Below are 14434 nucleotides of genomic sequence, written 5' to 3' on the forward strand. Positions count from 1 at the left end.
AATTGTAATATCAAGGATCTAATACCCTTTGTAAATGGGTATTAGAAATAAAACAGTGACGATGGGCACAGGAGCCTGGGTATAGGTAGAGAGGTCTTTGCTCAGGCAACTCCCAAGTGCACTCAGCTGGTTTAATAGCTTGACCCCAGAGGAAGTTTCCAGCAGCACTTCTCACTAAGAACTAGCCAGGAGAGTGCAAGATTGTCTTAACACCTAGGATATTAACAAAAAAACTGAAGGATCCAGCCATAGCTTTGCTGATCCTTCTTCTCACTTTGGACGATGGAGCCCTTTTGGTCCCAACGAGAATATGGGGCGAACGGCAGCAAGTGAGCTGCCGGAGGTTCGACTCAGCCGATCCAGATGTTGAATCGGCTGAGTCGAACTCCTTCTGCACTTCGGCTCAGCCGAAGATGCAGAACATATTTGGCTGATCGAAGGCAGCCGCTGTACGGCTGATTTTAACCGATGTACGGCTGAAATCAGCCATACAAGGCTGAAGTAAATGGACGAACAGCATTCGGCTCACTTCACTTCGGTTGGGTTATTCACTGAAAAGACCTGTGCTTCTTGGGAATTTGAAAGCGGTTGTACAGATGAACATGAATCAAGCTTTGGACACAGGTGCACAACAGCAGACTGATCCTGCAGAGATAGAGCTGCAACATGAACAGCTGGGGACAATGATGCAGGTTGGTTTTGGAGGCAGCAAACTGTTACATTCTACTAACAAGTTTATTTTAAGCATTGAAATAAAAAGAGAAAAAATACGGGACATCAAAATTATTCCCTGGCATGCTCCATAATAGCTAGAGAAGAACACATAACTCCATAATAGAACATGCAGCATTCACATGCATTATTCTCACAGTAAAGTACATCTAAACCTAATAACTAAGGGGGTTATTTACAAAGCTGCCGAAGGCAGCTAAGTGAATGACCCAGCCGAAGTGAAGTGAGCCAGACAACGTTCAGCTATTCTTTGCGGCTCACTGCGGCCAAATAGCCCGTATAGCAGCCCTTCGGTTCGACTGAACTGAAGGGCGCCGCCAGCCAAAGAGAGCTGAAGGATCAGCCGAAGCTACGGCTGGACCCTTCAGCTCCTTTGTGAATAGACCCCTAAATCTCATAAGTTGTCAATGTCATTACAAATATTGTTTTTATTCTTTTCACATTTTCAGCTTGTTGGTCTTTATTCAGGAAATACCTATTCTGAGGTGGCAACCGTCTCCAAAGTTTGCTCCTACCTTGTCACCCTAGTAGATAAGCACCTGATGGAGACTACAAGCAGTCATGTTTACACACATTGCACATGCATGATCAACTGTCACTGTCAGGATGCCGGCCCAAAGCAATGATGGGCCATCAATACTTGAGTGAGTGCATGTAGACAGCTTTCTGAGAATTTAAATAGGGACACTTTTATTTTAAAGTAAGTAGGCAAAGAACACACCCCTGCCATGCCCCCAGTTACACACTGTGACTGTGAACAATTCATTAAAAAAAATTATTGGCCGATTGGCAATATTGAATTTTAACGCTTATACTTTTCTTTTACACTGGCAAAATGCAAAATAAGAGTTGGATGAAAATTTTAGAGTAGCATTATCATTTTAATAGTTAAAGTAAAACTGAAGCCAAACCTTTTTTTAGTTTTGGAGAGAGTAAGGGAGGGTTGTATCTCCTGTCAGCATTTTTGCTATCTGTGTTCCATTGGGGAGATTAACCTTCACTTCCTGTCCACTAGCTGGAACAGCAAGTGCGCAGACATTTCCTTAAAGAGAGGAAAATCCCTGGCGATCAGCAGGGTCACCAGAACGAGTTTCCCTATTTGAATATTTCCCATCTATTCCTATTCTGATGACAACTTCAAATTTGGGATTTTCTTTTACTTTCAGTGTTAACAGTCACAGGGATAGATAGAGAGGATGAAACTTCCTAATGGGGACACAGGCAGAAATAAAAACCAGTAAGGTGTTCTAACCCTTCTCCACTTTATCCAAAACTAAAAATAATGTTTTTGCTTAAGTTGCACTTTAAATGGGATACTTTTTAATATAGGTCTAGGCATCAGATCAAAAAGAGAGACAACCAAGGAGTAAAGAGAGACTGCACAATGTATTTAAGTAATAGACACACATCTGCGGCACCCCCAGTTATGGAGAGAATTAGGAAGTTAACATTTCCTTTATACTGGCTATTCAAAATAGTAAACAAGATAACAAGATAGGATCAATATTTTAGTCCAGAATAACACTTTTGGTAGTTAAATAGAACATTTTCATAGATATGTGTACAATAGACCAAAAAGAGGGACAATTGAGGGGGAAAAGGGGACAGAGGGATTTGGTTCTGAGTCCCACCAAATGAAGGACAGTTGGGAGATATGTAGCTTATGAAAGCTATGAAATAAGTCAGTTTGAGTATCGGAAATTACATCCTACTTACCAATCTCCACATCCCATAACAGAAAATTCTTGGCTGCCTGGGAGCTGATCACCAGATGGCAACCCAGCATTAGATATGGTAATAACACTTACTAGGTTTTCCTGTTACGTCATAAAGCATGCTAGAAGCTATGGTCAGACTAAGAATGCTTGCCTTCGTTGGCACTCACAGAACTTTGCAGTCTTTTAAGACTTCTTTAACGCTTAATATTTTTTATTTAAAAATAAGGGCTCTATGTGTGTCAGTGCAATAACACAGCAAGCCTTCTTGAATGGGAAATCTCAGTGAATCCCTCGCCATATGCTTCTCAACCTTCAGCTGTCTGGCTGAACAGGTGTGAAGCCACAATAGTCCAGCTATGTCCTTCCTCATAGAGGAATGGAAGACACAGGGACCGTCCCCCTTACAGGAACTCTGCAGACTTGTAATCAGAGAGTAGGAGCCAAGCGAGCTGCAAAGAAATGGATTTCACTGTCACACATTTTATTCTCCTCATCACAGGTACTGAACTGATTGTGCTTTTTACATTCACACAAATGCCAAATTCTGGTGTGATGAAATAAATTAATAACTGAATTAGCTTTTATATTATGATAGAAATGTATGCGTCTCTTTCACATGATCACGATACATCTAAGAGCATTTGTTTTTGTCTGCCTAAGATGGTTAGAACATGCAATTGTACATGTATATAATGCTTACAATCTAACCTATGTCTAGTCAGTTATGGTTTTACCTTAGGTAATTCTCTATTTGCTGTATGGTATGTGGATTTGTGCACTGTGAGCTCACCTATCTTTGGTTTTAACTGCGGTGTGATCAGGTAATATAATTTATTTATCACACATTGAATGTACTAAAATGTGTGTGTTTGAAAGAAAACATTTCTTGTTGGACATACCAATCTGATCCCCTTTATTGTTGTTGTGCAGTATGGGAAGAATGAAAGAGGAGTTTCAGTTTTGCCTATGTTCAGTCTATCTTACGTCAATTAGTTGTTTCATTTTTGGGGAGATCCTTATATCTATAGGTGCTCTATCTTCATTGACATTAATGCATTCCACTGTGAAACCTAGGATACCCAAGTCGATGGAGGGAGCACTTACATTCAAAAGGTCAGAAAATAAATTGCCAGCAAAAGACTGGTTCTGGATTTTGGTTCCAGTCCAAACCTGAGCTCATCCGACCAACTAAGTGCCATGGGAACTTCCACCCAATCAGCTGTGGGTTGGGCATCCCCACCCCGCAGGTGTATGTGAACAAAGGGGTGGGATGCTTGAGTGATGTCATTTACCTTATATGACTACATAGGCATATCAGGGTAAATAGCATTTACCAAATATAGTGTTGTAGTCGTATAAGGTCAATGATGTCCCTACATCCCGCCACTTTGCTTACATTAAGTTTGGAGTGGGGAAATTCCCCACCAGCAGCTGATTGGGTGGCATGAAAGGAACCTTCTTACATGTTTATGAGGAGGCCCTTCTGGGTTCAGAGGTGCTCAGGTTCAGACTGGGTTTGCTCCAAACCTGAGCTAATCTCTACTGATGATCTTGGTTCCTGTATCAAACTGACAACACCATCAGTAAATAAATATGCCATTGAAATTATTCTGTTATATTTGTTCGATAAGTGCACAAAATACCTGGTGATCCTGACAGAAATTCAGAGTCCTGTGTCTTGTGAATACGTCCTTTGTTATCTCAAGGAGGGTAATTAGCCCTCCTGGTTCTTATCTTGGGACTACAAAATGATTAATGTCTATGTTGTAAAGATGGTGAATGGATTTGAGTAGTTTAGCAAAACTAAACTGGGCACAGCTTACACCCCTCTCAAAAATGCTGTGTATTGTCAGTCTAAAACATACTTTACCTTGTAAATAGAATATTCACTTAGCTTAGCATCCAATTTTCTATGCATTTTGTGCAAAGTGAATTTTCACTTTGCTTCTTCTTATTCACTATAATGGAAAATTCACTTTGAAAGTGAATATGCTCTACGTCTGTAGTAAATCAACCCCACCATGTGGCTATAAGCATTATCTCAGCATTACCTTTTTATTTAGTGAGTCCTGAAAAAGATATGTGATTGCCTATTAGTCACAACACTAATGCCATGTCACAACCTTTTTCACGATGCCTGACATTTTTGAATTTCTAGAATCCTTTTTCATGTTGAGTTTTGATCACAAATGGAAATTTATTGTAGACTTTTGTAATGCAGAAAGGATATGCTTGACTGGCAGCTGCAGGTGAAAGGAAGCAATGAGTATTTTTAGCTGCATAACTGCAGTCTAGAAACCTGAGAGTCACATAGCTATCCTTCATTTCATGAATGGTGATTGGGAAACATCTAACCAGGGTGTTGTGACATGTGCTGTAGTATACTGGAGATGTCTAAAGGTTTTTATTCAAACTAAAAAGTAACTCCAGGCAAAACTTATTTTTAGTTTTGTATAGAATGGGGATTTAAAGCGTCCACCAGTGTTTTATTACTTTTTGTTTGTCCCCTCAAAGGGGGAGCAGATTTCCCTTTACCTCCTGTCTCATTGAGCACTGTGGTGGGATATCTCTTCAATGGGGACCCAGACAGCTATAGAAACATGACGAAAGTTTAAAATCTCTCACACTATCCAAAACTAAAACTAATGTCATTCCAGTTCTCATAGGAGAAAGAAGAAGGGGCGAGTTCCCAACTTTAATCTTGATCCTTTATATGACACTTAATAACCTCTGGGACATGAGGACTCCCTCACTAGGGTGTAAGAGTCAAAGACATCTATGGGGGCGGGGAGTCTGCATGTTCACTAAGCCATTTGGGCAGAACATATTAACAGTAGACTGGAGGGACTGGTAATTAGTTGTGATCCAAAATTATACACCCCCTCACTCGCACCCCCTTATCCTATTGGTACTATTCTACAGCATTTCAATTTCAGCTTGGCCTTTTTTACCTTTTTTTCCCAGCCGGAACAGCCCTCAGCTCTGATGATGAATCTCGTCTCATTAAAGACTTGTTCACCGACTACAACAAAGTTGTTCGTCCAGTTCACAAGTTTAAGGATGCAGTTGTTGTAACAGTTGGTCTGCAGCTTATCCAACTTATTGATGTGGTATGGTCATTATGATTATATGTTTGAAGAACAGTATTAGAAAATGGAAACATGATTATATTGAATGATTGTGGCAAAATAGAACTAGTAAAAACATATCTAAGGCTTGCCATACAATGGCTGCTAACAGTATGGATAGGGGCCCACCCATTTCCATTCTGGCTTATTGTATTCTGACAGATCAAAGGATGTCGGGTGGGATGTTGCTGAAAGGGCCGCCCATGGAGCTGATTTAGGCCAGTTTAAGAAGAACTGACTGAAATCTGCTCAGTTTAAGAAGAACTGACTGAAATATATGACAAAGATCAACCCCCACCACCTTGAGGGGTAGTGCACACCAGCCCCAGTGCGTTCTGGCCCGATTCGGTGCTGGAAAAAACTGGATCGCATCCAGGCCGTCTCATTGCGTTCTAGGGCTGGAGGGGGCGTGCATTGAAGTCAATGGCAGCCACGCCCCCCCTCCGCAGTGCGATCGACCACATCGGAACGCTTGGCACATCAATGCCTGTGTTCAGGGTTGGTGCGGTCAGAAAAAATAGTGCATGCAGTCGATGCCCCATCCCGCCCCAAAACGCAGTGAGCCGGCCGAGATACGATCCAGTGCGTTCTGGCAACGAATCGGGCCAGAACGTGCTGGGGCTGGTGTGAACTAACCCTGAGACTTGCTGCAAAGTTACAGTGTTACAATATAATCACTCATGATAACATCTCAGACTGGACTGATGTTCAGTTACCTTTTTACTTTAGAAAATGCAGATTTTTTGGAATAAATATAGTATTGCTGTATATTGTGTCATGTCAGAAATTTATATAAATGAAGACTTGTAAAGTTACCGAGAGGTCTACTTCAAAGTGTAACCTAACAAGTGCACCATTTGTTTCTTTCAGTTTTGGACAGAGTATAGGATAGAATTCCATTGCATACAGACAATGGCTTTAGCCTTCCCTGCTCTACAAGAAATGTGTTTCTGTCCTGGTCTATGGTTGGGAGTGGTAGATCTTCTCATTAATGGTCCCAGTACAAATATTGTGCGAGGAAATCTCCCCAGCTGGCACACAGACAGCATAAAAAACCTGATAGAGAATCTATCCCTCCCCATTCTATACAATATGTAAAAAAAATGAATTTCTGTTATTCATCTTAGTAATATTGGCAAAAATGTATTTGAAACTGTAGTTTTATGTCCTCTTTATCGAGCCATTATTTTCTTCTTATTTCAAGGATGAAGTCAATCAGATTATGACGACAAATGTTCGACTTAAGCAGGTTTGTAACTTGTGATTATCTTTTTAGGAGAAATACAAAAATGTAGTCTAAGAGTGGAAATGCATTACATGAAGTCGTATGTGACGTACTGTACCAGAGATGTTATTAATTACACCTTTTTAGTAAGCCAACTCATCTATAACAAAACTGATATTTTAGCTGTAGTTGCAGCCTGGCAAATGCAGCCTGCGTTCAGGTGCGTTCACCTTGCATTTCTGATAAGTTTGAGATGCTGCTGAGATCATTCAGAGTTCACTGACAAGTGCATATAACTTGCAGTTAATCTCCTTCTGACCTGCATTTGACATCCCTCTAAAAAGCATCAACTTGCTTCAATCTTGTTTCCATTGAACTATATGAGGAGAGAAGTAGTTCTGATGTGAACAAAAACCTGTGTACACAAGCCCTTACACAGTTTCAGTTTGTGCATCACAAGCCTAACAAGATGTCTTTCATGACCTGTGTATACAGGCTTTTGTTCACCCCCATGGGAACAATAACTTGAAGCAGGGTGATACCACTTAGGATGTCAAATACAGGTGGGAAGATGATCTCAGAAAAATATCAAGGTGAAAGACAAGTAGAATGCACCTGAACGGATGTTTCATTTGCTCATTGACTCATTCCATCAGCCCATTGACACACTCCATGTAGAGACCTAATGATATTTTTCTTCTTCAGCAATGGGTAGATGTAAATCTCAAGTGGGACCCTGTAAAATATGGAGGGATAGAAAAAGTTCGGATCCTTTCTGGTGATCTCTGGCGCCCTGATATAGTTCTCTATAACAAGTAAGACATTTCATTCCTTTCTTGTGATGACATTAGAAGATAAAAATAGTGGGGAAAAGGAAGCACCATAGGAATTGCAGGATGTAATGCAATAATGATTAATCTCTGCAGTCTTTGAAGAAATGTGTTTATTACAGGTTTTTATATAGCGCCGACAATTTACACTGCACTTTACATACTGCAAAGCCACATTAGTCCTTCTCTTCAAGGAGCTTACAATCTAAGGTCCATATTGCACACACATACAGGGCCAAGTTAGACAGGAGCCAATTAACCTTCCAGCATGTCTTCGGAGGAAACCTACACAAGCACAGGGACAACATGCAAACTCCTTACAGATGGTGTCCTGACCTGGGATCAAACCAAGGATCCCCAGTGCTGCAAGGCAGAAGTGCTAACCACTAAGCCACCGTGACTCTCAAATGTTTCCCAGCACCCAACACTGTCAGACAAATTATCACTAATTAGGTCTTGTTTCTTAGATCTGCCATTATTGACCTCCTTATAAAAATGCTGGTTGACTGGCTGTTATGTTGATCTTCTGGGCTTCATACTTTTTAAGTTACTGATTAGCAGAAATATATGAGCCACTTGGAGAGGGCTTTGTTTTTAGTATTACAACTGATTTTTAGATGTGCACTGTGAGAAGAGCAGTAAAACATGACCACTGCATAGTGATGAGCAATTCAGTCAATTAACCCGAACATCTCACCAAACCCAACTGAAGTGTTTGGGAGCCGAATCTTGTTATTTTTTTCTGCCCTTAACTAAGGCCAATTTGCAAGCTTTTGTTAAAAAGGTCATGGGTAGCTGGGCACTACCATAGGGAAATTGGACCAAAGGGTCTTTTAATGCAGCTTAAAGGGCAATATTAAATATGCAAAAATCATTTTAATGCTTGAAGGATGCCTTAAGCCTCATGCTCATTAGGTTGCACACCAGTGTGATGTACTCCATTAAAAGTGACATTTAAAAAAAAAAATTATACTATATGAAAGTTCCCAGCTAGCTTCATTCTGTTTGTAAACAAAGTGGCCAGGGATCTATCCAAAGCTGGTCATTTGATATGCCCAAAGCATGAACAGGCTGGGTTCAGGTTGAACGCATGATTGACCCGAACCCAAAGCTCATCCATAGCGCTGCAAAATAGGAAGTAGAACAATGAACAAATATGTCTACCCCCATATATTTAGTTAATTATAAACTATACAAGAAACATATTTACTATATATCCAAAACAACAGACATTTCCTTTAAAGCCAACATTGTTTTTTTAAGTAAGGACTTTTATTCAAAGCTAAAGAAACAATTTTGGCCTAAAGCTGGACCAGTCATCAAGGTAATTCATACTTCTAAAATGTAATAGGACATACATCAGGATATCATATCAGCTTTATAAATTGCAAAACCATTGGGAATATTATAATAAACATTGTGATCTTCAGCAACCCATTTTACTTTGAAATTGATTTATTAAGTGGATATTATCTCATTTGCTCGATTTGCTTTTTTTTTTTACAGCGCAGATGGTGACTTTACAATAGTCCAGGAAACGAAGGCCCTCCTGTATTACACAGGGCAAATTGTATGGACTCCACCAGCTATTTTCAAAAGTTACTGTGAAATGATAGTCACTCATTTCCCTTTTGACCAGCAGAACTGCAGCATGAAGCTCGGTACATGGAGCTATGATGGAACAGTTGTTGTTATAAATCCAGTAAGTATATGAAATTCTCCTTCATGAGTTAAAAAGAAACTGACCATAAGCATTCTATAATACACTTAGAGCGAGATCCTTTGTGCCAATCCCTAAGCATTTGATTATTTTATCTCTTAAATAAGAGGATCAGGTTGCTGACTGAATGATTCTGTCCTTCAACAAAAATCATGTGACCATGCCAAGACATTTGATCAAATGATAAGCACTGGAGGGATCCCAGGAGCAGCATTTTCTCCAAGAAAGGTAAGTATTTAAATAAAGATTTTTTTTGTCCATTCTAACAATTCTTTTAAAGTGACACTAAACTCAGGAGTTACATCATAAAACCGCATTCAAGTACCCCATTAACAAAAATGTATCTGTGTATCACTCGGATGTAGATCCTCAAATCATCTCTGAATTTGTGCTGACACTTTTCTTCCTTCTGGAGGGGGGCTACTTTTGTTACCCATGGCCCCTGTGTGTGCTGTAAAGTAGCCACCACTCCAAGCTCCCTCCTAGGATGGACTACAATCTCAATACAAATAAGTAAACTAAAAGTGAGACTGTATTCCATCACGGGAGCGAGCTTGGAGCAGTGACAACTTTATAACACACACAGGAACCATGGGGCACAAAAGATCAGTCCTGAGCCTCAACTATCTGCTGTTCAGTACTCAGCAATGAAGCTTAAGTCTCTGCGATGCACACCTACTCTCTTCAGGGAGGTGCCTAAATAGACTGCTGAACATGCAGACTGTGACTGTTGGCTCATTCCCTAAATTACTTCTGTTTGACTGTTGATACCTTGGATTATTTCTGTGTTGAAAACCAAATGTATTTACCTTTATTTCAAGTAACGATGATCTTCCCCTTAGTTATCAACCTCACTATGAAGCAATTGAAGCCATGAAGATATTTTTCTATTAAATGTACACCTTGATGAATTCTTGCGGCAGTGCTGAAAGACATTTAATCCCCCCAATAAAGTCGAAAGTGTCACGGCATCAATAACTTTCATGTATTCTCAAATTCAGGCCAGACATGCTTTTTTAGATTAGTCAAGACACTCATGGGTGGCCACCATGGCAGCTGCTAATGTGTGGCTTTGGGTATAAACCCCTTTGCTCAATGTTTTCTGGTGTATCCTTTAAATAAAGCCACAGCTCCGATAGTATCGTTTGCTCAAGATATTGTTTGGCCACTTTACATTTCTGAAAATAACTGTTGCAGGAGAGTGACCGCCCTGATATGAGCAGCTTCATGGAGAGTGGAGAATGGTTAATGAAGGATTATCAGTGCTGGAAGCATTGGGTTGTCTATGACTGTTGCCCTGACACGCCATACTTGGATATCACCTATCATTTCCTCATGCAGCGTCTTCCTCTCTACTTCATTGTCAACGTTATCATCCCCTGTCTCCTCTTCTCCTTCCTCACTGGCTTGGTGTTCTATCTGCCCACAGGGTCAGGTATGAATTCTTCAATATGTGATGTTCATAACATGCCATACACAATGCTGTTTGTATATTCACTATCCCTTTAAAACATAATCTGTGTGTCTTGAATGCAAGTGAAGCTGAACCTAAGACTGGCCATGAACATCAACATCATGTACTCTAATCTCTATGAACTCAGTTGCCTCCATTATTAAATAGTCTTTTAAACATAGGAGGTGTGGGTAGACATATGCAGATGACTGTCACCTTTTCCTGTAGATATTGGCAGAATGGGGCACTGATCATCTATATTATCCATCTATGGGTACATTCAGCAGGTGGGAGGATGGTACTTTTACATGCTAACTAGCTTATACTGATTTGCAATTATGAAGCTCCTAAAAGTTTTTCATGGGTACTTGCAGAATTACCAAGTTATACTAAACCCCCAACTCTCTCTTATAGGTGAAAAAATAACTCTGAGTGTGTCTGTCCTGCTGTCACTGACTGTGTTTCTTCTGGTCATTGTTGAGTTGATCCCATCCACCTCAAGTGCCGTGCCACTGATTGGAAAGTACATGTTATTTACAATGATGTTTGTCATAGCTTCCATCGTCATCACCGTCATTGTGATCAACACCCATTTCCGCACCCCAAATACTCACATCATGCCTCAGTGGGTGAAAAAGGTACTGCGCTTGACTGTGTCTCATATTAGAATAATCAATAGTTTGTTTCCTTAAATGATATGAATAGTTTTAAAATCCATTTCATGAATGTAAATAATGACACAAACAAGACATATTAGAAGTTTCAGCGTTTTACAATAAAAAGTACAATGGAAAGAATACTAGCAAATAAAGTAATTGTATCTAATAACACAATTGGCTGTGTACCGAGTTACATTGTTACAATCATAGTATATAAAACATTGGATGTTTTATATACAAGTAGAATCTAGCCAGAATAGTCAGCTATTTGCAGATAAAAGGTAGAGGTGGGTCATTTAATCCACAATGATAATTGACGTGGACTCAATCTATCCACCCATAAGAAAGTTTTTTACCAAAAAGTTCCTTTTTTAATTGAAAGAGTTTCAAGAGGGCAGTTGAATAAATCTAAAAGTAAAAATATAAACTGTTGTACCGTTTTATTTGCAGAACATTAAGAGCCTAATACTTCCACATTACATGGAAATAAGTTTTTAGATTTAATTTAATGACCACATTTAGTATTTATGATACAATCACTGTAAAGCACAAAACATGCAACTTGTATAAAAAAAATGTATACATGTTTAACACGTTTTATTTTCTTTTTCTTAGATTTTCATTGAAACTATCCCAAGCATGATGTTTTTCTCTACAATGAAACGTCCTGCACAAGAGAAAAAGGGAAAGAAGATTTTTACAGAAGACATTGATATATCAGACATTTCTGGAAAACTGGGCCCTGCCAATGTGACATACCAGTCGCCAATCTTAAAGAGCCCCGATGTCAAGAATGCTATAGAAGGAGTCAAGTATATTGCAGAGTCCATGAATTCTGACCAGGAGTCAAATAAGGTATGAGGGGAAAAAAAAAGTCAAATTCTGGCAAGGTTACACAGCAGTAGACAAATGCCCGAGTTTGAGTTTGGGATAAATGAGTTTGGGGGAGAGGGGCAAAATACTTAAATTTACTAATTTTTCATTTGATGTCATCTGTGAAATCAGTGGTATTTAAAGGATAACTATGGGGTTAAGGCTTTTCCCCATAGTTCTCCTTAGGGTAACGGCAGGACACAAACTAGCGTCCTCCCGTCACCCTAGGCTCAGTATACCGTGAGCTCTAGCTCGCGGTATACTGAGACGCCGCAGCTGAAGCGGATCCCGACAATTGTGCCGTGATCCGCCCAGCTGCGTGACTGACAGCTGGCTCTGCCTATCCAGAGGCAGAGCCAGCTGTACCTGCCCCCTCCCCCGTCCGTTCCGCCAGTCAGCGCTGGAGGATCAGAGTGGGGAGGGGGGAATCCAGCCCCTCCCCTGTCACGGCAGAGAGCCGTGACAGGATCGAGAGGTGAGCGAACGCCGGTATGTGTTCGCTCACCTCCCGATCTACTGAGCCGACCTGTGACAGTCTCATTGTCACAGGTCGGCTAGAACTATGAGGTGAGTGAAAAGCACTCACCTCTTAGTTCTCCTTTAAGTTAAGCTTTTTTTAGGCAAACAAACTTTTATTAAGAATTGAGAGCGAAAAGGCAAATACAAGTTCTAGAAGAGTAAACATATGTCCGAGAAGGAATGCCAGGTGACGCAAATGCAAATTATGCAATAGGTTAAGGAAAAACATAGTGAAGTTAAGCTTTTTTCAGGAATAAAGCATAGCATGGAAGTGTTATACTATATAGCCACAATGCATTTACTCCGCTCCCCTATCAGACACTTAAGTGACAAGAAAACCTTGGTACCTCCAAATATGGGGCACATATATATATGTCCCACATTCTCCACAGCTGTCCCTCTTTTTACCTCAGCTGTTCCTCATTAGGTCTGATGTATAAACTTCTATTAACAAATGTGCTGTTCAACTACCAAAACTATTTTAGAGCACTAAACCTTTCATTCTATGAGCAAAGTTCAGCTTGACTCGCTAAGCTCTGTAAACAACAGCTATTTTGCAACAGAAAAGCTAAGAATAGCAAGAAAAAGTGTGAAAAGAGCCCAGGGCTCCATCTACTGGCTGGAAATGTAAAAAAAAAACCTGACCATAATAATGACTGGTGAGTCATGTGTGCATTTTTAACCCTTTCATTGCTGCTGTGTTATGCCATATGGCAGTGGTAGCAGGGTCCTATAAGCAGACTATATGCTTTCCACTTGAAGTGATTCTGATAAAAAGTTAAAACACTTCTGGCAGCGAAAGGGTTAAACACACTGCTGAATCTCACTGATTGTAAGGTTTTCCTTGAACCAGATACATGTGACTGAGAGTCTAACTTCTTTTTTTCCATAGACAATGAAATAATCACTTGCACAGAGATTTTCTAGCACATGGAAATATCTGTGTGTAATGACTACTTCTGCATTATAGATGTTTCAGTTCTGGATAATGTGGTCATTTCATTGATCATTTTGATCGGTCTTTATCAATAATATATGTGTCATTATTTTCCAGGCTGCAGAAGAATGGATATTTTCTGCAATGGTTCTAGATCACATCCTTCTTGCCGTCTTCATGATTGTTTGTATCATTGGAACAGTAGCTGTGTTTGCCGGACGTCTTATTGAACTGCATTTGCAAGGCTGATAGAGGACACGTGATTGTAACTGCTCTCCAGAAGCGGGGTGCATTGTCTTTCAGCTGGCACATGGATGAAGATGGCCTGCTTTTGGATCAGTTTAAAGTGACCCGTCACATAACTAGAACTTCCAAGAACTGTGAGGCCATCCGAGGCTGGGGGGAGGGGGGGCGCTCTTAGTGCATGTTCTGGGTGGGAGGGGTTAGGTTTGGCAGCTGGTGGTGGACGTTGCGGGTTCTGGGAGGGAAGTGGGGGGGTAGGCGGTGGCTTGTGGTGCACGGTGTCCCGCTCAGCTCACTGATGTCATTGGTTGTCAGGAATTGGGCAGGATGCCAGCCAGAGCATCCCGCTCAGCTCCTGGCAACCAATGACATCAGTGAGCTGGATGGGAAGCCAGCC

The 14434-nt window shown here is 40.5% G+C and overlaps 1 protein-coding gene across 1 annotated transcript; it reads left to right on the top strand.

The window, feature by feature from the left end:
- Window positions 1–602: 602 nt before the first annotated feature.
- On the top strand, window positions 603–14111 carry LOC108800290 (acetylcholine receptor subunit alpha-1-A-like). The gene is made up of 10 exons (XM_018572269.1): window positions 603–692; window positions 4082–4160; window positions 5415–5560; window positions 6783–6827; window positions 7509–7618; window positions 9140–9335; window positions 10551–10788; window positions 11221–11444; window positions 12081–12320; window positions 13912–14111. Exons 1-10 carry the CDS (start codon window positions 603–605, stop codon window positions 14041–14043), a joined length of 1500 nt encoding a protein of 499 aa, XP_018427771.1. The 3' UTR covers window positions 14044–14111.
- Window positions 14112–14434: the final 323 nt, after the last annotated feature.

The sequence above is a fragment of the Nanorana parkeri genome, unplaced genomic scaffold, assembly GCF_000935625.1.
Source record: "Nanorana parkeri isolate BGI_ZX_2015 unplaced genomic scaffold, ASM93562v1 scaffold44, whole genome shotgun sequence".
NCBI classification, from domain to species: Eukaryota; Metazoa; Chordata; class Amphibia; order Anura; family Dicroglossidae; genus Nanorana; species Nanorana parkeri.

Excerpts from the sequence above, each read along its gene's own strand:
- LOC108800290 (XM_018572269.1), top strand. The coding sequence starts at position 603 with ATGAATCAAGCTTTGGACACAGGTGCACAACAGCAGACTGATCCTGCA. Across the intron at positions 5,561-6,782 it reads TTATCCAACTTATTGATGTG|GATGAAGTCAATCAGATTAT; the intron begins GTATGGTCATTA and ends TCTTATTTCAAG. Across the intron at positions 7,619-9,139 it reads GATATAGTTCTCTATAACAA|CGCAGATGGTGACTTTACAA; the intron begins GTAAGACATTTC and ends TTTTTTTTACAG.